Source organism: Tetrao urogallus (genome assembly GCF_951394365.1).
Source record: "Tetrao urogallus genome assembly, chromosome: 6".
In the NCBI taxonomy this organism is placed as follows: domain Eukaryota; kingdom Metazoa; phylum Chordata; class Aves; order Galliformes; family Phasianidae; genus Tetrao; species Tetrao urogallus.
Window position 1 is genome coordinate 23,738,124 of NC_136819.1, and position 23,775 is coordinate 23,761,898.

General features: G+C 41.6%; 1 protein-coding gene across 1 annotated transcript in view; it reads left to right on the forward strand.

Moving 5' to 3' along the window:
- Nucleotides 1–23,775, forward strand: part of AMBRA1 (autophagy and beclin 1 regulator 1) — a gene marked incomplete at both ends in the record, with an annotated part of 114,757 nt that overhangs the window by 52,240 nt on the left and 38,742 nt on the right. The window contains 3 exons of the mRNA XM_079537217.1: nt 14,602–14,712; nt 22,296–22,484; nt 22,936–23,090. Of these exons, the coding sequence (XP_079393343.1) occupies nt 14,602–14,712; nt 22,296–22,484; nt 22,936–23,090 (455 nt within the window). The remainder of the gene's footprint in view (nt 1–14,601; nt 14,713–22,295; nt 22,485–22,935; nt 23,091–23,775) is intronic.

The window sequence follows — 23,775 nt, forward strand, 5'->3', positions numbered from 1 at the left end:
ATGAAATTGTTGTTGTCTTTTTATGTGGTGTTACTACCACTATTCTAGGTGGTGTGCAAAACTACTTAACTTTTCTCTTTATTTTAGAAGGACTTAAAGTAGCTGAAGAATCTGCTGAGGAAAACTTCAGGTATAGAGTGACATAACTATAATGAACTTAGCTGAACAAAGAAGTAGTGGATAATAGCTGTTTGATTGGTCTAGATATACCAAAGTGGGGGAAAGGTTTCTGATAGAGCACAGTTTAGAGAGAAAAGGAATTAAAAAATGCAGACTAATTTAGACTGGAAACAAATAGCAGACATTGGGTATTGGTAGAGTTGGGTTAGTTGGGTTTTCTGTTTATTTCTTAAGATACTGCTTCATAAAATTCACCACCTGCCTTTTGGCAGTTAATTGTTGAAACGGTTCATTTTTTTTCAGTAGATGGAGTGTTGAACTAACAGAGTTGTTCCCTGAACTCAGGGAGGAGTTTGAGTGTAGGAACTCTTCCCACAGTTTCTGGTCTATGTGATAGCCTCAACTAGATGTCTCCTATGACCCCAGGGCGCAGTAGGCCCCAGTAGCCACGTGCATCATTTCACATGCTGTAGTCTGCTCAAGTGCCTTGTGACAGAAGTGAGTACTGAATGCGAGAGAGCTTGTACATAGCATTTGCTGATACAGGCCGGCCCTTCTTTGATTGTTTTGACTGGAAAGCTAAAGCTGGCTTTGAGATTTAGAAAGGCGAGAAACATAGCTTGGGAAGAAATGATGATGCTCTTAAAAATGAAGGATGTTAGCTGATTCCTTTTGTATGCATTGTTAAAGTGATGAATTTCTGGATACCATTATATCAGAAGGGGTAGGATTTTGCAGAAGTGCTCATCATCTTGTGGGCGGTGAAGGCCCCTTGGGGACATGTCTCTTTGTGGGTGGTAAGCTCACTTATCCTTAAATTATTTTCCCATAGCTCACTGCTTCTTTCTTTCTTTCTTTTTAATAAAAAGATCAACCCCGCTCTTGAAGGAGAAGGGAAAGCAGGGAACCTGTTGAGATCTGTGAGCAGAGTTGTGGAGCTGTGGTTTTTCTCAGTGACCTGCCACAACAGACTGTTGTTGTCTTTGCAGACAATAATTCTCATTTTGGTTACATGTTTTGCGCATGATGTGGAGAGCAAACCCTGAACCAAATTCATTACCTTCATTATAAACTCCCTCACAGACACCTGCATGTTTAATAACAGGTTGGTAAGGATGCTGTATATTGGTCTCTAGCTCCCTTTCCCAGGTGGATTAGACTGTATCGTTGGATCCTTCTGCTTGCTATCCTGGAATTTGTGATAACTGAGCAGTGCATTAAACTTTTACCGTTTAGAATATAGATTGAACGTTGTTGCTAGCTATTGGGTTCTTTGGCTGTGATAGTTTTCCTGCAAACGTAGTGTTGTTACCTCAGCATACTCAGTTGGTTTTACTCTACCTGTGTTATTTATCTTCAGACATGGGACAAAGAAGAGAATGGTCTCCATTGTTTACAGGAGCACAGAGAGTTGGTTTTGAACTGAGAAAGAGGTGCATGTCTGCGCTGCTACAGGAAGCTGTACTTTGCTTACTTGAGCATTAGGTTGACACTCACCTGCTGAGCTCTGTGTGAGTCGGAATCCAGCAGTCTCTGTGTTTCTACGAGTTCAAAATTAGCAAGAGGAGGAATTGATCTATGAAGACAAGTGCTCTGGGCTCTTGAGTCATGCTAAGTGCCCTGGTAGCCTGACTTTTGAGTACAGGCCTTATTCAGCAGGGAACCTGATCTGCATCTCTTTCCCTTGTGTCAAGCACCCCCTGTAACTTTATGCAATTTCAGCTGTAACAAGCTGCTTCAACCTGCCTGGTTTTGTAGCAGTGTAGATGTAGCGTATGACCAGTTATATAATGTCAGAGCTTGCAGAATGCACAGAGATTGGTGTGGAAGAAGCTGCGGTGATGTTCATAATCACTCTTTTGTGTCCTTCATGTTTTGGGGAAGTGAGTGTGGTAATGGTGGAAGTCATACACAGAAAGCCTACTTAGGAGCAATTCAAGAATCAAAAATGTTATGACCTTTGCTAAGTTATGAGCGATGATGGCTAGAAAACTAGTTCTGAGCTTTGACCAGGAGGTGGTCACTGAAAGCAAAGCAGCCCTGATAGTATTTGAGAAATGGAAGGGGGCTGGAGACATGAAAGGTGGTTTTGCCGAAGTGAATACTATGTTTGTCAGGAAAAGAGAAATGACTGCCTGTTCACGTGGTGCATTTGAGAGCTGAAAAGAAGACTGAGCAGAAAACAAAGGTCACGATGAATACATTTCCCCTTTTCACCCGACACGTTCAATCTGTGGTCCAGTGCCTGAGGAATTTAGAGACACAAAAACTTAATGCGTATTTGTATTGTGAGAGAAAAGAAGAGCGTACAAATATGTACTGACAAGTGATGAGGAGTGGAAATCAGCACAAAAGAAATAGGATAAAACATCAGGGCAAGTGGAAAGCTTAGAAGGTTGGCAAGATTCTTCTGAATGTGATGGAGGAGTTGCAGGAGGGGTAGGGGAGGTTAGGAAGGTGGAAGAAGTAATGTCATTCTCTAATTTTCTCATAAGCAATTGGGATTCTGCGCATAGAGAAATGGAGGCTGGAGGAGGGGAGGGATTGAGGAATGAGTCAAAGGTGGTGACAAGGCAGCTAGGATTGCAGGCGTGGGTTTTAGTTAAATGGGAGAAGTACTTTTCCTTCTTTCTTTCAAACAATTGTTCATATTAGCATTCATGGTGTGGGCATGCATACACCCATCCATGTGATATGTCGCCTGGTGTGCTGCATACATCTTGTTCAAGGATCTGTCTTTTGGTTCATGAAGGAGGCCAGCCATATCTTCCCTGAGGTGCCATACGAGAAGGTAAATGTGTGTAGTAGTGACAGTTTTCATTAGAGATATCTTACAGTGGATAGTGAAATGGGAACTGGCTCAAAATTTGGTAAGGAGCATGACTGGGAGGAAGGAGGCAAAAGAAATACACCTCGTGAGAACACTGAAAAGCATGAAGGGAATATTTTGACAGACTTAAGGGATAGAAGAAGCAGAAGAATGAGGGCTGAGGGTAGATTTATTGATAGTGCTTATAGACTTGAAATTATAGCAAGACAGAAGGGTTAACAGAAGCTGGAAGACAGTTAGGTGGGGCGGGATTCAGTAACTCTCCTCTGAGAGAAATATCTTGGAGGCCACGTGGAATGAACAGTTTGCAAAGCTACTGAATGATGAGTGCGAGTGTAGCTAAGAGTTTGAGCCCTTTATGGAAGGCATGGAAGTGATGTGAGGACTGCATTTCCAGCTTGGCTGCTGGAGTTCCACAGGAGACCCCTTGTTCACTAGATACGTATTTTCTCTTGATACTGGAAGGAGTGAAACCTGAAGGCAAAGCTCTGTCTTTACTTCTCTGCTTGCAAGAGGCTTGCTCTGACCGGAAATGTCAATGTATTGCTGCATGGGGAAGGTCAGAGTTCAAATGGCTTTTTATTTTAATTGTCTGGCAGCTAGCAGCTGCTGCTGGCCCAGCCTTCTCAAGGAGGAAGCTCTCTGGAGCAGGGTGCAAGCTCTTGTGGCCCTAGCCATAGAAAATGCAGCAGCATTGCCTGTGAAGTACACTGTATTAATATTCTGGTTCTCACTGGTAAGAAAAATCACACTTGATAGTTGGCTAATGACCTTCCTTCTGCCATCAGTTTCTTCTGTTTCAAGGTTCTTGCCTTTGAGTGTGTGCAGACACTCTAATGCCTTTGCTTCAGGGCCCTGCATTAAGTGCAGGGCACCTGGTGACAGTGCCCTTTCCGATTGGCGGACTGTGCAGAGCTGTGAAGAGCTTGATGTCAGTATCAGTATCATTACTTCTCTGATTTTAGCTAGCTACTGCTTACCTCCTGCTGTCCCTCTCACCTCTGAGGCCCAATAAGATTGTCCTGTGGCACTGTAACATTACACTGAGTCCTAGGACTCGAGAGCCTGAGCTGGAGTGCTCATCTGCTTAGAGTGTATCTGTGCTATGTTTTGAACTGGTAGGAACTGGATCACTGGCTCTCCTGTCATGAAGTTGAGATCTTGGAGCCTCACTGCAGTTTCCTTTTAGTTTATGACTCCTACCTCCAGTAAAGCACGGCTTGTTCCAAACTGTTTAAAATTTTACATCAAACCAGTAAACTGCAGTTGCCCCATTTTCAGTGTCTGAATTTCCTTCTGCTCTTGTTAGTAAAAGTGTTGATACATTGCATAGCAGTTTCTTGGACATGTCTGCCTGTATCCTCTGGTAGTATTATGAACTAATTTGAGTTGGATTAAGGTCAAGTCTGCCCTAGAAAGAAATAAAACCTATCTGGAATACTCATCTGTTTGGAGCCCAGGAGCCACATGTGGAGTAGCTGGGATGTATTTCTGCTGCTTTGAGTTTAGGTCTTAGTTTATCCCTATGTAGCTTTGAGTTTGACTTCTAACACTCCATAAAATAATGGGATAAAGTGTCAGTCTCTTTTCATCTTGCAGTTGCTTTTGTAATTGCAGTGAATTGGACCTGTCTGGCATGAATTCAGCTGTGGCGCTGATTTACAGAAGTTGCTGCAAGGTTATGAACTTTGCTGAACTCCTTGGGAAGTCCTGCTGCTTTCTGGGAGCTCAGCTGCTGAATCACTGTGTTTTAAATGTTGTACTATTACTTTCAGACTGTTGAACAGTGGTCCAGCAGCATGTGGACCTCTGTCAGACCTGCTTGTTTGCTCTTGGATCCCAATCACTCCTTGAGCCTGAATCTCTGTATTCACTGAGGTTATGGAACTTGCTTAGTGCATTGAATCTAATGGTGATAAGAAAAGAGTCTAATTTCCATTGCTGTCATCGAGGTCATCTCAAACTACTCTCAAAAATTCCTTCATCAGAAAGTATTCAAAACACTGCAAGAGCCAAACACTTTTCTTAATGTAGGTTACTTTTACCTTATTATTTCTCAACTGAAATAATGTGGTCTTCTCATTGCATTCTTCCAGGTTGGGCTTCCTCCTTTCTATTTTACTGTGCTTTAATTTTAAACTACCTTCCCATTAATTTGTCTGCTGTTAGGTTTTATTTTTTTCCCAGTTCGCACATTTTCTGCTTTTCTTGGCTGTCTCCCTATTCACTACTTTACCCAGGAAACAGCTAGCTGGCTGCTTGCTTCCCAGTTCCTGTTCTTCCTTCACTTTGCATCAGATTGGGGATACCTCATATATTGCTCCATTACTGATGCCTCTTCTATTCTGTCTTCTAAGAGCAAGATTAGTGCCCATTTTGCTTGCAGATTTAGCAACTATATGGGACCCACTGATCTGAATAGTGGCCTTTGGTGAAAGCAGCACACAGTTAAAATATGTTTCATGAATGCCACCTGTCAGCTCTCCATTTCCGCTAAGACACTTTGTTAGTTTATTATATGGAGTTTATTTAAGATGTCAGGACCTGCATTCTTATTAATGGAGTTGCATTTTTCTCCAAGGAGACGTGATTTCATCTTAACCTCCCTGTGTGTGTACTCATTCAGAACAGGCAAGTGTTTCCTCAGCAGACCTACTCTGGTCACAGGATATTATAGCTGTGAAATGTAATCAACCATTGAGTGTGTTTAGCTTACTTCTCCGTGTTGTGATGGTAGCTCTGTTTGTGTTGCTGGGCTGACACAGCGTTTCCATTGTAGAATGCTCAGGGTTTATGCTGTAATAAAAACTAGTTCTGAAATGTGTATAAAGATAGTAAGAATTTTTGCAAGTCTTCCATTCACTGATGAGTACAGAGGTTTGGATGTGTTTCTGTGCTTGGAGCTTTTATTAATACCGCATGCTGCTTTTTCTACAATGAAAAGTACCTGTGGTTTAGAAGCTTTGCGTTGTATTCATATACAGTTAAGTCTTGGGAATTTGGATCCTTCTAGGGAACATACTGCTTTTGGATCAGTGAAAATGTGTGTTATTGCAGTGTGGTGGCTGATAAGACATTTATGTGCTCTATGAGGATGCAGCTGACTTTTTTTCCACTGAAAAAGAGTATTTTGGCAGAAGACACATGCATTTCAAGTTGTGCTAAGCACACATCCTTGCAGTAAGAGCTGCAGAGGCAGTAGCAGGCATTTGGCTGCTGATTTGTTTGAATTAATAGGATTTCAGAGATTTCACTCGTAGAGGAAGAGGCTATTCTCCATAAAAAGCAGTTTTACTCTATTTTTGCATCTGTTCTACATCTATCTGCACCGCTGTGTTGTTTAGTTGGGAGTCCTGTTTGAGCCTCTGCTCAGGAGAGGAATTATTCAGTGTGAACTGAAAGCGTGGCTGTGCTAATCTGCCAGGTATGGAGCTGGTGATAACGTATAACTTTTGTGGAATATGGGATAAAGCTGGCAAGTGTGACAGTCTCTACAAGAAAATCTCAAAAATTCAGGAGCTCTGAATTAGCTAAAATCATATAGAGCAGTTCTGGCAAGGCTGGATTAGTGTGATACTGCATTAGCCTCTGTTAGACGAGTGAACTGCAGTAGACCTAGCGGATAGTGTGAGTGGCGTGACAACTCAAGTTCACAAGTATCAACCTTGGGTGCTAAGGACATCCTCGCTGAGCAATGACAGCAAACTTGTAAATGAGATTCTTTTTTTTTTTTTTTTCTGCAGTGGAAATATTCCTCTGAATCCAGACGTCTCTGCTGGAACAGAAAGTTAACTTAGTTGTCACTACAAACAAAAGTGTATGAATCCCTGCCGATTCCATTTCTCAGTGCCTGTGCCACTGGTCAGAGCATAACTCATGGATAGGCTGGCTGCAAACATGCTGGTGGGACCTTGCAAACTTTTTGCTTGGATAAGAGAATTGATGCTAGGATGCAGACACACAAATGACCCTTAAAAGCCAGGTGTGTTGAGCTGCTCTGCTTTGACACATAGCAACTGCATTTGAGGACTACCCGATCAATGCCCGTGTCACGCTGCACAGTGGGCTGCGGTGCTGGAAGAGCCTTTTAAGTCGGGGAGGAAAAGCAAGTCCTTCTTCCCAGCATATCTGTGTGAGGAATTTTGTCCTTGTGTGCTTTAGAAATGCAGCAAAATGAGATGGGAGCTCTGGAGACTTGAGCTTAGAGCCTGGTGGCCACTCTGCATGACCTGCACAGAGCTGTGCTTTTGGTGGAAGGCTGCCCCTTTGTTTAGTCTCTCCATCTGAGGCAATTAGGATTAGCAGGCACATTTCATGCTCTGAAAAGTCAGAAAGGGAAAGAAAAAGGAGTTTTACAAAAGGAATTGCCTGCCAGGCACAGATTCCACTCTGTTTTTGTGCAGAGAATAAACACAGATGTGAAGGTTAAAAAGCAGACTTCCAACAGCCTTTAATGAAGGGCTTGGAAATGGTGCAAGGGGCTTAGTGACAGAGGGGAGTGGAGGCATTGAACTGGCAGAGGGAGGAGCCCTAGTGACACTCAGCTCAGATTAGCTGCGAGTCCTTGCTAGTTCACCTTCACAGGGATCGCATGAAATTTAAACTCTGGCAGGAGAGATGTGGCATTTTGACTTCCAGACTCACCTACTGTTTTGGGAAGCTGGAAAGGGAGGAGAGCTGTGAACATACCCTCGTATGTAGGTTCAGACAAAGGTGAAGGAAGAAAATACATGCTTCTTGGAAGTGTAAACTTCTTCCTCCAACCCTTTCCTCAGTGCTTTTTGTTAGGACTTCTTTCTGCTACGAACAAAATCATCTAAATGGCTGAAATATGCAGACATGCTTGAAACAAAACATTAGATGAAATGAAGTGCAGATTGGAATGTATTTTTAGTGCTTGAATATTTTCCCTAAAAGCCAGTGATTTAGGAAACATGTTTTACTGTTTGAATCATATGGTAATATGAGGCATGCTTTTGACACATGCTGCTATCACATGGAAATAAAGAAATGGTCTCAAAACAAGCAACAATATCTGCAGATGCTTCTTTTAATGGCTCGGGCAGCTTGCTGACTGGGAGACTTGCACCTTGACTTCTATTACCAGCAAGGGACCCAAATGAACTGAAAGGAAAGCTTGCTTGCCCACCCACTTCTTAAGCAACTTGTGACCACTGTCTGTCAAACAGTAACAGATGTTAGTTTTTGTTTCTATAAACTTTTCCTGTCAAGCTCTTCTAATGATGTCTATTTGCTGGAAGATTTCACTTGACTCTCTAGCCTTGTAAGATTTATTTCGACCCATGTGCTTTAATGGGGCACCTCCATCTCTTTAGAAATGGTATGCAGAATCAGAATTCCAGATATCATGGTACTCAGTAAGCAAAGGAGTTTTGCTGTTTAAAATGCATTTTCATGTGTGCTACTAGACAGTGTAAAGTAACTTAGAGTGGAACTTTTCCGTAGAAATTCTTCTCTACTGTGGCTAAAAGGTTCAGAAATAACAAACAAGAAGGACAAACACCTGAGCCTATTCAGTCCTTGTTTTCTAAGTTTTCTTAGAAGGAAAAAATTGCACTTAGAAGCTTCATTTGAGTTCTGCGAATATAAGCAACACTAAGACTTGCAAGCAACATTAGATGAGTTATACTAACTACCCTGTAAGAACAAATTTTTAAACTGTGCAAATTTAGTATCCTCTACAGCAGTGAATCTACACAAGCTAAATAATTACATATCATTAGCAAGGTACAACTGTTAATTTCAGTTGAGTTGCCAAAGTCAGTCTCACTGTGTCATTCATCCCTTCTCCTTCTCAGCAACTACTGAGCAGTCATCTTTCTTTCCACTCGTCACTGAGCTGAGGCTTGAGCTCAATGCTCTGTTATGCCCACAATTCAGATGGTGTTCCTCATTATCTAGTTTTCGCTTGATGGCAAGACATTATGAACTTCACAGATAAAACAATTTTTTTGCACACTATTTTCTAAATCCAGACTTTCATTGTGGCAAAGCTGTTTTTGAGGTTATCATGGGTAGTGATTTAGGAGATTGGAATAATAGAAGTTCTTAGCAAGTTGGAGACTGGGATCATCGTGCCCTTACTTAACAGTAGCTGAGGATGTGGATGTGTAGCTATAGAAAGAAACAAAATTGCTTATTCCTTACTGGTCACCCTGAGTAGGATGAGTACTTCCTAAGCAGTGATGTTTGCTTGTTTTCAGTGTTAATATTCAGAGGCTACAATAAGGTAACTTACTTGTCAGCCATGAGAGGGTAGTGCTTTTCCTCATCTGAGAAGTTTTATGTGAATATTGCTGGCTGAGCTCTTGCTGGTCCTGGAATCTCACCATTCTCTTTTATAGTTGGTTTTCCATTTTCCCGGGGAATCATGATGGCATGAGTAGGGACACATCTGTGGGGTGAACAACAGGAGAGAAGCAGGAATTCTCTTTCCTGAGGAGAAAAGTATCTGCTTAATTGGTGAAGTGCAAACAGTTCAGACAAGAGGAAAATGCGTCTGAAAAGGACCTTCACCTCTTCTAGTTTCCCTGAAGGACAGCGAGACCCCACCATCAAAAGCAGATGCTTCCCTTATGCATTTCTGTTTCAGTTGTCACATGTCAGACAGAGGGATGTCTCTAATATCAGGATGTTGAGGAGCCACCAAGAGTGTACTGGGGATATGGAGGCTTTGGGCAGGACATTTGTTCATTTATTGTTTGTATTCTTGCAAATAAACTCGTTCATTTTTGAGGTCTGAAACTTGTAGCAGGAATATTCCCTTTTGCATGTCACGTTTGCATTATTCACGATGTGAATGAAGCCCTTGGGCACTTGTCTGAGCTCCTATTAGGGTATTCATCTTTGCTACCTCAGCCTGCTTAAATTCCCATCTCTGATAAGGCTGTGGAACTGGGCATGCTAAGTGTTGCCCCTGCTAAAAGGACATTTTGCAATAGGAATGAAAATGAATGGGGAATTGCATTTCTTCTTATTTTGTACATCTGGGGTAAGGGAAAAACAATAGCCTTTTGAAGGGTTCAGCTTTCAGAGAGCATAGACCTCTCTGGGGCTTTCTCAGTTCACATCATTGAACTACACTTAGTAATGTTCTTGTGCATCCATTCATATAATTTTGCCTACTTGCTATTTAAAACATGCTGGGAAATTGAAAAAAATGGTCTCTTCAAATGGCTGCCTCCCAAAATGAATCCTTGAAAATACCAGGTTGCTATGCGTACTGTTTCTACAGTGTTAGCCCAGTTAAAGATAGATAGCTCTGCCACTTCGAAGGTGGTGTCTTCGTGGTCGTCTGGAATACAATATTCAATACAATATTCAGGATTGCATGTTTTTATTATTCCCAAAGCCAGGCTGCCCTGTGGAATACTTCAGTGTTGGAGATGTGCAAGAAGCTGTCACAGCCCCAACTAATTGACTAGGACGTGGTGATCAGTGGTAACGTTTCATATGGCTTCAAATGGTTTCCAAATTGGTTGAGAGAATCTGATGTATTCTTGCAACAAAGAGCTTTGTTCTTGGTTTATCAAATAGACTGGTCCTGTGTTTCAGGCTTATTGGAGACTGGGCAGTAGTAAACCTAGGATTTGTGTAAACAAAACTCACCATCTGTGATAGATCCCTTCTGCAAGCCTTGAATAATCTCAGTATCATTAGCTACAGTTACAAATGGGCACACAAAGAGGTAATTACTTTTCGAAGGTTCTCATGCTTAAAGATACAAGTACTGATCTAGGGGGAATTTTATACCAGGGTCTAATCACTTTCTCAAATTGAGTCACAAATTAGCTCAGGGACTTTTCCAACTTCCTCAAAGGCATGTGCCTTATCTTTAAGCATCTTAATAAATTTTGCTTGACTGTGAAGGAATCTGCCAGACAATAAAAACTTGAGGAAATGATCTAATGGGGGGGGGGAGGGGGGGGGAGAGGGCAGAAGAAAAAAAAAAAAAGAGGTTAAACTCCAGTTTCTGATAATTTTATGGCAGAGAAATTTTCATCACCTGTAGATGGTCCACATTCTTGAAACTGAAGTCTGTGTAGCCTGAATATTAGCTCATCCACTGAGGGTCTGATATGGCAGTAGTCTCCAAGTGTCCTGCTCTTCACCACTTCAGAAATACCTTGCAAGGTGATTTTGCAGCCCTTTTTCCCCTTTCAGTCTAAACTCTGACATGAGCTGGTATGGCTTGATTCATTAAATGAGCAATAGCTGACTGACAAAGGTTCGTTTCTCCACATGGCAAGATGACTTGGACCCTCTGAGAGGATTGAGACTGATGGATAAATAACTGGTACGTGTAGGTGGCCTATAAGAAAAGGTGGTGTTTTTTCTTTTTCCTAAGCCTTTGTTAAGACTTTTTTCCCCCACTCTTTAAACTCTTCTGTCATGTGCTGAGTGGGGGTGGGTGGAGATCAGGGCGGTGGGGGGAGAAGGGGGGCTGCTGAAAGCATTTATCTTCATTTCTGCTATCATCCAGTGTTTATTATGCCGTGATAGACATACGCAGGAAAGCTGCCAATCAAACCTACATTCACTGCATTTCAATTGGCCTTCACTTTGGATTTCAGCATTTTGAAATCTACATCTCCTCTGCAGAAAAAGGTCGTTCTGTTCATGGCAATGACAAGCTCGAGACCCTCGGGTACCCATTGCAATCATTTATGATTCCATCAAACAATACAAGATCCAGGGATCAGGACAGACTGTCAAGTGCTTGGTGAGAACTGTTGCCCGTGTGAGCTGATCTGCTGCCACCCAGATTTAAGTAGCTGAACTGTGGGTTTTGACTCAAGTTACACTAGGATGCAAGAGACATCAGTGCTTTCTTATGCTCTTACTCAAGCTGAAACCCAGTTGAGGTGAAGCAGCTGAGAAGAGTCCTTGAGCTGCACAGTAAACACAACTTCTATAACACCGATGATTTAACATCCCTGTTAATTTTTTTTCCTATGTTCTCAAGTCTGTCCTACCAACCAACAGAGAAATCAAACACAAAAGGTTAGGACAGTGTAGCTGAGTACTGAGGATTATTTTCTTTCCTAAATTAAATGTCTCAAATGTTTTCATGCCTTTAATTGTCTCTACTGTAGGACAGTGCATGCGTGCATGTGGGAGGCTTCTGGCAGGGTTTGTGAAACCATAGAAATGTTATTCCCTGTTGTTGTATGTAACTAGATATAACTTGATAATTATGGTTTTCAAATACACGATTAGTGTAAGTGGAATTAATTACTTACTAAAAACAGGTAGATCATGGAACTACCATTAGTGTAAGGCCCTCTTGTTTGGGTTCTTTGAGAAATTGATCGAATCTTTCTGAACATACACTTTTTACTCTGTGGACCTTGTTCCCTCAAGATCCTCTTTTTGCTAAAGACATTTGTTACCTGCAGCACTGGCATCACTTGGTGGCTTTTGCTGACTCTGGGATTTGTGCAGGGCTGTCGTGTAGACAGAGAGGAGCTGCTGCTTTCCTCTAGTAGTTGTGTAGAATGTAAATACCTTAGGCAAAGCAAGGAGATGGGAGGTTGAACCGAGCACCATAACTCACCTGAAGGTTCCAAGGAGAAGGAAATCAGGACCAGAATATCTACGGGGAAAAAAAAAATCAAAAACATTTGCCAGCAGCTCTTTTGATGGTGCTTGTAGCTGTAGATCCAACAGTAGCATGAGCCAGATGAATTTGCTGTTTGTGGAGCACTGTGTGATGTTGCTAGGCTTCTGTGATGCAGAGGGAGTGTGAGATTGGTCTGCTAGCATATGTTACTCTCCATTTTACATACTATTGGCTATTCTCACAGAGTTTGTTGTCATCGCAAAACAGGCGATGACCTTGTGATGCTGTTCTGTAACAAGAAGAGAAATATTCTGGAATTAGGTACCCTGAATAGCGCTGTTGTGGCTTGTCTTCACAGAGCGTTTCCTGGCCTGACCCAGTCTGTTGAGGCAGTTGTTACCAGTTGGTGATGCTAAGTACAGTTTTAGTGCAGCAGGTTCTACTGCTCAGAATTTGCATAGAACTAGTTTTTCTGTTCTCCCTCTGGTGGTTGGAAGCAATGCAGCAAGAGGTGCCCTTGTGTACCAGCCACGAGCTTGTAACAAGGAGACTTTTGAAGACAAAGGAACACAAAATTTAATTGTCCTTCTTCCACTTCTGGTTGCAAAATGTAATTTCATTAATGCATTGTCTGCTTTTCCCAGCACCTATCTTTTGTTTAGAGGAGCCTTTTGTTTTGTGGGATATGGAGAACAAGGGTTTGGGCACATGTGAGAGCAAAAATCCTTGCTTCTTCCCTCCCAGCAATATGTGAGCATCTGATGGGCAGAAACAGAGGCTGAGCTGACCAGGCGTTATTCTTCCACCAGTGCTGCTGTGGCAACAGTCCTGAGCTAGTCTTTGTGGGAGAGTGAAGCCTCTGTATGCTTCCCATCAGATGGTGGAAGTGCCTCAATCCAGTCTGATGAGCCCCTGGAGGCTGTGCTTTTCCTCATGTGTACGTGAGGGTGATCTTGTTCTGTTCCCCTTTATCCAGGTCTCATAGCTTGAGTGTCTCTGAGTTCCAGGATGTGTTTGTAGTATGGGGGCTACGTGCAATTGAAGGTCTTAGAGAGTAGAAATAGCAAAAGATTTTTGACTGTAGTACCATAATGGGAGAACTGTTTCCTTTTTCTACTTGTTGCCATAAGGATTGCATTTAATGCCTCTGAGCTTCTTTTACATGTATGCCTACTTAAGTTGCCAGCGGCAGTTCCTTTCTGCCTGGAGAATTAGGTTCTTTGTGCTAGTTACTGAAATATTATGCTTGGCTTTGTGCTTTAGGCTGTTGCCCAAATCCTAGGATGGCTAGCAAGGGGCTGGATCCAGTGCAGGGTAGGTTGGCAGGGCGGTAAAGGAAGGAAAACTCTGAGGCCAGCTCTGAGGTCCTCCTTACCAGGCAGAACTAACTCATATTCCGCCTATGTAAGTACAAGTAATATACAGATTTTCTGTGTTTTCTCTGTATATATGTATTACCAAAGCCCGCAGCACGCATTTGTGGTATTCTTCTGTCTCAGAGACTCCAAAAAGGAGTACCTGCTTCAGGGGCGTAGGATTGGGTTCTATAGTGGGCTCTAATTTCACTGTCATTTCAGATAGAGTTGCTAATATTTTTGTTATAATCCTTACTGTGTGACATATATTGTAGGCAGCCTGAATCCTTCTATGTGAAGTTTAGTGATAGCGAGGAATATGTCTGTAAATGTGTGTGATTTGACAGGGCAACATTATTACCTTCATAGCTGTACTGGAAAATTTGGTGTCTACAAAAATACATCTTCACTAGCAATTGTACTTGGACCAAATGAATCTGATTAAGATTTCTACCTTGTGAACCTGTGCAAATATTATTGCTTATCAACCTTCTTTTCTTTCAGGAATATGTTCCAGGGAGGTTCTTTCTTATTAATTTCCTGTTTTCTGTCTCTAGTGTAGGAGACGTTGCCACTTCTGTAAATAAGGCTTATTTAAGAATCTTGAACTTTGTGTTTGATTTTAGAAAGCTCTTTGTTTTGTCACTCCAGCTTTTTTTCTGGATGATCTTTTGGAGATCAAATTGGTAATTATTTTCCTCCCTTTCACGTAGGTGCTGTGATTGGAGATGGACAGTCAGCTGTGGCCAGCAACATTGCTAACACAACCTACCGGCTCCAGTGGTGGGACTTCACAAAGTTTGACCTGCCAGAAATCAGCAATGGTAAGCTAGAAAGGACACCAGTGCTGTCTTTTAAGTCCAGATGGAGCTACCATAAGCACTGTGATCTTTGGAAGGTAGCTATATGCTGCAGGGCTTTACTTGATTGCCTTGTTGCAGTGGGAACAGTAAAATGCTTAGCCTTTTGGGAAAGTTGACAATGACAATGCATTCAAAGCTGTTGCTGCTCTGTCTAGCTTGTGTATTCTTGCTGTCAGCAAATCCTTGTGTAACTGGGGCTGTATGTGAGTAATCTCATGAGAATATATAATCCTTGTTCTAAAAAAAAAAAAAGAAAATCTGTATCCAATCCCCTTCATTCTTTTACCAACAAGTTTATAGAGGGATAACTGGCATACTATCTTTATACTTTTGCATTAGAAGCTACTAATAAACTGGGACTGCATTACTGTGGCTTAAAGTGCTGCAATGTGTTTTGATAATCAGAATAATCCTGGTCTGTTGCTTACCACAGTGTTGCAAGATGAGGGAAGTAGATGTAACTTCTAGCCATTTGCCAAAGCAGTAATTTGTCCCATATTTCAGGTGGAAGCCACTTGTAGGTCAACAATAAGCAGCACTACTGGTTTGTGGCTTTTGATTTATTGTTTTGTTGTGGGGTTTTGTTTGTTTGTTTTTTCCTTCTTATTCCATTTATTGAATTAGACCCTAGTTTTACGTGCATTCTGAGCTGGCATAAGCTAGCTCTTGCATTGGAAGAGACTTTGTTACACAGATGAAAGAATATTGATGCTTGTGATCAGCTGATCAAGGAATGACTTTTTGGTGCATTAGAACTAATTTGGCTAGAAGGCTATTTTTAGTCTGCAATGGAATCCTGATATAGGTTGCTGCACAGCTGCTGGAATGTTTGTGGCAGCCTGATATGAAGATAGAAGATAGGAATGTTTGTGCAGCGATTTTTAACTTGGTCCATCTCTGTGCATATTTTAAAGTTAACTACTTGACTTCTTTTCAGAGGGAACAGGGATTCTGTTTGCAGAAAGTAGCCAGGAAAAGGCCAGCTGTAACCCATCCTGTTAAAGAAGCTATTTCTTACTGTGTCATTCATACAGACAAGATATCTGGTGCCTGTCTCAATCTTTCTACATGTTTTTATGGAATGTTGTGGTGTGGCATTTATAGCCTGCTGAGAAATTAAAGTCCTGCTTTTAGATGGTGATGCTTGATGCTGTAAAGGAGAAAAGTGCTTAGTATTTTGTCTGAGAAGCATTCTGTCATGGGAAGGAGGAGGCACTGTTATCTTGGAAGTAGAATATTTCACTGAGCTCAAATGTGCCTGTGCTATGACATGTCCTGTTAAGTTTCAAACTTTGTAATAATAGTATAAGTGTTTAGGCCAAGGATCAATGTACAAGGTGAAGTTTTGCCATGTGGTGGCAACACTTCCCGTGATCCTGAAATGAAGAGGAAGACAAGAGAAGAAAGCATCTTGCTACTGACTCAGATTCTTGGAGACTCCTCTGCAATCTTGTGAAGTATTTGAAGAGTGCTGCAGCTGCTAATAGCTTTTCTGGCCTCATCTAACTGTTCAGGAGCAGGCTGCTGCTTTTTTTGAAGGGGAAAAAAAAATGACAAGATGTTTGTAATTTACAGAATTCTGTAGAAAATAAAGACCAACTGCTACTTAAGGCATCGATATTTATCTTCTCCCTCTCCTCTACCAAAATGCTCCCATTTTGAAATTCTAATTAGCTGGATATGGGGCTAAGGTTTCTTCTGCCATCGTGCCTTTCTTGCAGGTCTTTCTGAATCCACACTTTGTGCTTTGTAGTACTGAAAATTGTAGAATTATTTGAGTTGGAAGGGACCTTTGAAGGCCATCTGATCCAAACCTCCTGGAGTGAACAAGGACACCTACAACAAGATCAGGGTGCTCAGAGGTCTGTCCAGCTTGAGCTTCAGTGTCACCAGGGATGGGGCATCTACCCCCTGCTAAGGCTACCTTTTTCAGTGTCTCACCAACCTTATTGTAAAAAAAACCCATTCCTCATATCCAATTAAAATTTCTTCTCTTACAGTTTGAAACCATTTCCCCTTGTCCTATCATGGCAGACTCTGCTGAAGTATCTGTCCCCTTCTTTCTTACAGCCCCCCTCTATGTACTGAAAGGCTGCTATCAGGTCTTTCCAGAGCTTTCTCTTCTCTAGGTTGTACTTCTCTTGACTTATTACCATTTGAAAATGCTTGGTTTTACTCTGCTTCTTTGTTCTTACGTGCTCAGTCAAAGTCTGGCTTTTCTAAATTTATTAGTTGTATCTCCCTTTGCCACAGTCAAGTAGGGATGTATGAATGTGGAACAGCTGGATTAATCCTAACACAGCCATTTACCATGCTTCTAGAGGCATAGAAAAAAAGAAGCTGCAAGTTTGCCAAACCAGACAGATGTTAATGTAGCCTAGGGCTACTAATCCTTCCCTTCATAATCTGATGGTAGTGCTGCTGCTGATCTATGTTTTTAAATGCCAGGCCATTTTATATAGTAAGCATATTTCTTCAAAGAAGCTTTATCTCAATGGTCTGCTTGTTCCATTTAGTAAAATGTTGGTACAGGTGCACAAGTTAATCAAGATACTGCAAAGCTAAGTGTGTAACAGTGCAGTGGTATACTTGAAGTATTTTCAGGACTTTCTGTGACCTTGGGTACAAACAGTTTTCCAAGTAAAGCATTTGACCTCAATAGCTCCTTTTTTCCATCATTTTCTGTAAATCAGAGATGATCATATGTGAGAGTCTGCTTACAGAGAGGGTGCTGTTGCACTTCCTGGGACGGACTTGAGCCACAAGTGGTTTGGGAGTTAAGGCAGATGAAATGATGCAGCTGAAATTTGAGATTGCCTGCCAACTCCACTTCCCATCAGAGAAACGGCTCTGTGGCTGACCTCCATCTCAGAGCAGCTCTTCTTCCTGTTATAATTAAACAAAGAGAAGGTAGTTTGGAAATAGGATGTTTTTCACTGAAATGTGAAGTGACAGCAGTGTGCATAGTGCAGCCCTTCGATCTCAGCACCCTCAGAGGCCTGGCCTGACCTTTGGCCATGCACAAGCCCCAGCACTGGGGCAGGGACCACGCTGATGCCAAACCCAGCAAGTGCACACAGGGCCTTGAAAGGCTGAGCAACCTGGGTCTGTTCAGCCTTGAGAGAAGATGCCTGAGAAGGAATCTGATCAATGGCTGTAAATATCTAAGATGCAGGAGGCAAAGGGACGAGGCCACACTCTTCAGCGTGCAGTAAGGGTGACAGAGCACTGTAACAGGCTGCCCAGAGAGGTTGTGGAGTCTCCTTCTCTGGAGAAATTCAAGATCTGCCTGGACGTCCACATTTGCAACCTGATCTATGGAGCCTGCTTTGGAAGGGGGGGTTGAGCTCAATGTTCTCTGGAGGCCCCTTCCAGCCCCTACAATTCTGTGGTGACACCGATGGTCCTGGGGAAATGACTCTGGAGGGACCTGGGGGATTTCAGCCTCCAGCCTATCATTCTCTGTCAATTACAAAACAAAAAGATGCCTTCTCTCCTTTCACCAGTTCTGTTTTTAATAATGCCAAAATGAACACAACCCAGCCTTCTGCTATAACTGTTGATCATATCAGCGTTGGGCTGGGGAATTTGGTAGCAGAGGCAAAGGTATCTCTGGCCACTTAGTTAATATTCTTCTGCTAGGTGCTGCTGCTGCCACTACCACAGATGCTTAAAATTGCTCACAGCTAGTAAGTCAGTATTGAATTGGTGACCACTGTAGAATACTACCTTTCCATGGGTAAAATATCTGAAGGTTTTGTCTGTTGTTTTTGTTTTTTGAATATAGTTTCTCTCACGCTACTTTTTAATTGTTACTTCCATTTCATGGAATCATAGAATCATTAAGGTGAAGATCATCAAGTCCAACCATCAGCATATCCCTACCATGCACACATGCAGTGCCACATCCACATGTTTCTTGAACATCTCCAGGGACAGTGACTCCACCATCTGCCTGGGCAACTGTTCCAGTACCTCATTACTCTTTCTGAGAAGAAATTTTTCCCAGTATGCAACCTGAAATTCTAACCACTGTGTCTGAACTGATCTAGTTCTTCCATAATTAGTCATAAGTCAGGAGTGTGTCTTCGGTTGTAACACTGATGGGTCTTGGGAAGGTGATTTCGTCACTACTTATTGATTTATGGTTTGATGTAGAACAACTTAAAAGAAGGAAAAAAGCTGTGAAGAAAGCATCATCTTTAGGGGTGATAAGAAGAGGATGGAAGCCTGTTCCCAACGCTGTATCCTGGGCAATCTTTGGCAAACAGTGCTGTTCTGCTGGCATTTCCAGGCGTTCTCTAGCTTCACGTGGGATTATGCTGTAGGTGTGAGCACTCCATGTTGGCACAAGAGCTTGATTAATTTGTTCTCTGATGTTTCTTTTGATCTATTCTGTCAGCTCTGTGGCTGCATTAACAACAAAAGAAAACAAGAGATGAAAGGGCAGCCTTGTTGCAAATGGATTTCCAAAAATAGCATTTTTTTCCCCTAAAGTCTTCTATTTTGACTTCATTTTAACAGATGGAACCTCAGCTCAAAGAAATCAAATAGTCAAATGCATCCTAAGTCATCTCCCTGACTTAGGAGTCTCTTAGATGCTGTTCCTTGAGGTTTTTCTGCTGACGCAGTAGGTGCCTTTGGTCCTGGGTGTCTGTGCCGCCTGAGTCCTTCATCCTTTGCAAGTTACGGAAGAGCAAAGAACTGTGATGCCAACATGAATGAGATCTTGCAAGACTGAAATAAAGGGCACTCTTCTTCTTCCGTGTGACTTGCATCTGTGATATTTTAGTTCCAGGCAAACTTTGAGGGGGAAAGATAGTTCACTTCTGGCAGAGGAGCTCACAATCTGTTTTTCTAAGAGCCCTTCAGCATATGCATTAAACCTTAAAAAGAACAAGACACACAGTCATGTCGGACATTGTTTTGAAGAGCTCACTGAAAGACTCTGTTCTGTGTGCTGTACTGAAGGAGTAAAGGAAGGAAAGAAGAAAACAAAACAAAAACAAAAAAGGGTAAAATATAGGTGAACCTGTGCTGTATGATAAATAGACCGTTGGTGAATTAATATTTTCAGGTTGCATCAGATTAGAGTAAAACGCCAGAGAGATAGGTGAGAAAAGACTCTCTTAACCACTGTCTAGTTCCCTGCAAGCACATCCTATATTTCCTCTTATTCTATCTTAAAGTTAGTTAAATTCTTTATCCCTTTTACTTTTGTTGAAAAACTATTACAGAATCTTGCAATTCAGATTTTAAAAGAAATAAATCTGATTTCTAAACTTAATGGTAGCTTTTACCCACTTACTCTCACCTGTCAGTGTTCATTTTGAAGAGAATTATAACTAATGTTCTCTGGCACTTATGTTTTTGGAATTTTTTTGTAAATACAATCCTATTTCCTCTCCATCTTTTTTTTTTTTTTAAGCCATAAAATAAATGCCACATTTTCTCCAGTTATCTTTTAACTATTTGCTGGACTTGGTACCAGTTAGGGCTTAATCTTTCTTGAGCGTGGCTGACTAAAACTGTGCTCAGTGTTCTGCACTTGCTCTCAGCAGAAGCTGACTATGGCAGCTCTGACATTTCCATGGTGAGCGTGCTCCCCAGTGCACCTCAGCGTTGCCATCTCTTCCACTGTCATGCCAAGTGGGTGCTAGTCATTGCTATGATCACCAGAGTTGATCCTGTTTCCAACTGATGAGCTGCTAGGTAGAGCAGAATTTGAAAAACATCACACTCCAGAATTCTCGCATTTCACTTCTTTTATGCTTCTGTATAGTTCAGTTTTCCATTTGTGAGCTAATCGTGCTCTGTTAATGAAGTTAACCAACTTTGTCAAAGAATTCATCAACCAGCTGCACTCCTTGTGTCTAGCTGATTGAAAAAGATAATAAATAGGATAGGTTTTGAAATGAGTTGCTGAAGAACTCTGCAGGAATCCTCCCAATTTGATGAAAACTACACCGGCGCAGTGAACTGTCATGTATCCTGCAGCTGGTTCATTGCATATATTACTGTAGTTCTTGTGTTGATGCCCATCTTCTCTTGTGATAACAGAGTATTTCAGTAAAGCCTGAAGGGGGAGAATTGGAAGGCACATTCTAATTCTGCATTTTTGAAATGAGGTAGTGTAGTTCTTTATTCTGTGCTCTTTCTCTTCAACTAGCTTTAGACTGATCACTCAGGAATTTTGGACTGTCTGTTTTTTGAAGGGCCATGTGTATTTTTGGTTATTTCAGCACTGGCAGTGACTACATTATTTACCTTTTCTGTTCAGCACCTTTCTGTTTATATTGGGCTGAAAATTACTGTTTTTAGCAGCTTTGAAACTGGAAAAAAAAAAAAAAAGGCTGAGGAAATTTAGAGTACAGGTGTAGGTGGCTTAGTACAGAATGTAATTAAATAGCCCGTTTCTTATCCTCGTATGTTTTTTCATTGAAATTTCTTAAATGGAGCAGTAGAATATGATACTCAACCATGCAGGAAAGCAGTTCCAAAAAGGAATGTCTTCAAGACCAGAAAAAAATGAAGATTAAGTTCAGCAAACACTTTTAAATCAGCAGTGCTGGAAAGGGGGGGTCAGTCCTGGCTCACTCCCCATCATGACTTTGTTTCCTCCTGCCGCAAGTGTCAGTTTCAGCTCCTTATCTCCTGCAATAATTATATTGGTTCCAATCAAAAAACTGAAGTGCTTTTTGGTTAAGCTGAGGGAGTGAATATCATAATCTGTTGGTGAAGAGATGATGGCAAAAGCCATGGAACTTTGTTACCCTAGGAATGGTACAGGTGTGTGGTAAGATTCAGTCGCCCAAAAACCATATAAGCTGCGAATGCAAGGCATGGAAGGGAAGGGTCTGTATGAGGTCACTCAGCAGCTCACTGGCAGAGATTGAAGTAAAACTTCAGTTTTCTGAGATGCTGTTCATTACCTTGTCTGTTTAACAGCTGCTTCACTGATTGCACAAGTACCTCATACTGGAGTAATTAAATGGTGGACTGGCTAGAGAAGTCTCTTTCCTATCTTGTTTCCTTTAGCCAAGATTGGTGTAAAAACAGCCGTCAGAAAGGAATGTCTGTATGGGGAGGAATTTTTCATTTACCTTCTGTTTACTGGCAATAAGGAAAGCTGAAACTTAGGGTTTCTGTATGAAAATGGGAAATGAATTAAGGTGTACTGTTTCTAATGTTACCACTGCTGGAGTATGTCAAAGAGTCACAGTTTGGGACTTGTTTAAACTGTGCTATCCTTTGCAAAGGGTAGCGTTGTACTCAAGAAAGGAGGGATTTGATAAAATGCAATCATTGCTGTTTCTTGACTGAAGGCTCCAGGTGAGTAGATTTCATTGTCTGGGCTCATTGTGGTGCCTTATCTCTGTTTTGGAGCAAATGTTACATTAATCAGAGTAGCAATATTTCATAAACTTTTGGAGGAAGCTATATGTCTTGAATGCCTCATGCATTTAGTGTCCTACATCAGGTTTAAATCTTACTTTATTCTGCTGAGCTTGATTGTTTTAATCACTGTTCCTTTCTTTCTTCAGCGTCCGTGAACGTGCTTGTTCAAAACTGCAAGATTTACAACGATGCTAGCTGTGATATATCTGCAGATGGGCAGCTACTGGCAGCCTTCATTCCCAGCAGCCAGCGAGGCTTTCCCGATGAAGGAATATTGGCTGTGTATTCTCTGGCACCCCATAACTTGGGCGAGATGCTTTACACAAAACGATTTGGTAAGATGCAGCAAGAAGTCAGGGTGGGTGGGGATGTAAGAAGTTACCTCAGAACTCAGCCTTCAGTGAGAAACACAATGGTCTGAACGTCAATGCCTGTCTACTGTAGTAACAGGAAATACAATATTGGCTGCCCCACTAGCCACAGACATAGCATTGCTGGGGGAAGTTTGTGATATGTCTGGATATTTAAGGTGCTGGTAGTGGGTAGTTGCTGCAAGACAATTTTTTATTTGAAGAACTTCATTGTCTTAGAGAGAGGATACTTGCAGCAGTGTCTTTACAAAATTTATACTCATGCAGGTCTCCTTATTCTTTTCTGCCTCTTACAAGAATGAGCTTTGTATGTTTTACATTATTGGAATGCTAGAATGCTAGAAGAAACTGTGGGAAAGATATGTCGGGAGGGATGTCAACGTTTGAGTGAAGTAACTACTGTTCTGTTTTGTAGGGCCTAATGCCATTTCTGTGAGCCTGTCTCCAATGGGCAGATATGTAATGGTGGGACTGGCTTCCCGACGTATCCTGTTGCACCCTTCCACAGAACACATGGTTGCTCAAGTCTTCAGGTTGCAACAGCCCCATGGTGGAGAAACCTCTATGAGGGTGAGTATGTGTGTATTCTGTTTCTGTGAATTTTTGTCAGTGATACCATGCTGCTTTGGCTCTAGCCTGCTAGTTAGTTGTTGGTTTATGACAGCAAAATGGTAACATGCTCCAGGCTCACTGAATAATAAACATATGTAGGGATTTATCACAGAGGTATGCAAACATGACAGGAGAACATAAATCTAACAGAATTTTAAAACCTTACTGTGGTTTCAAATATGATGACAAACAAATATTCAGTGTCATATATTTGTAAGTCTAGATATCACTCAGAGTACTTAGTAGGTGTTTTCTATTTTGGGGGGTTACTATGCATCTATCTTGATCTATCTTGTGGCACTGCAGTTGGCTTTACTGTGAGGGAGTTTTTTTGGCTGAGGTTTCAAGATTATTTCCTAACATTCTTAAAAGGGACTTAACTTCTAGGAGTGACCACCAGTGGTTTCATATTAGATTTGCTTACCATGAGGCTGACCTTGTTTTTGCCAAATAGGGTGTTCATGGCTAATTATTAATGAGCTTTCTATGTATATGTAGGCCAGCTTTGGAAAAGGAATTTCTTTTCTGTACTTCTGCTTTGTTGCTGAGCTGTGACCCACCCTAACTATTCAGAATGTGCATAAAACTGCCTTTATTCAAACAGACACAGAGTTAAGAGACTGTGTACAGCTTGCCTTGTTCA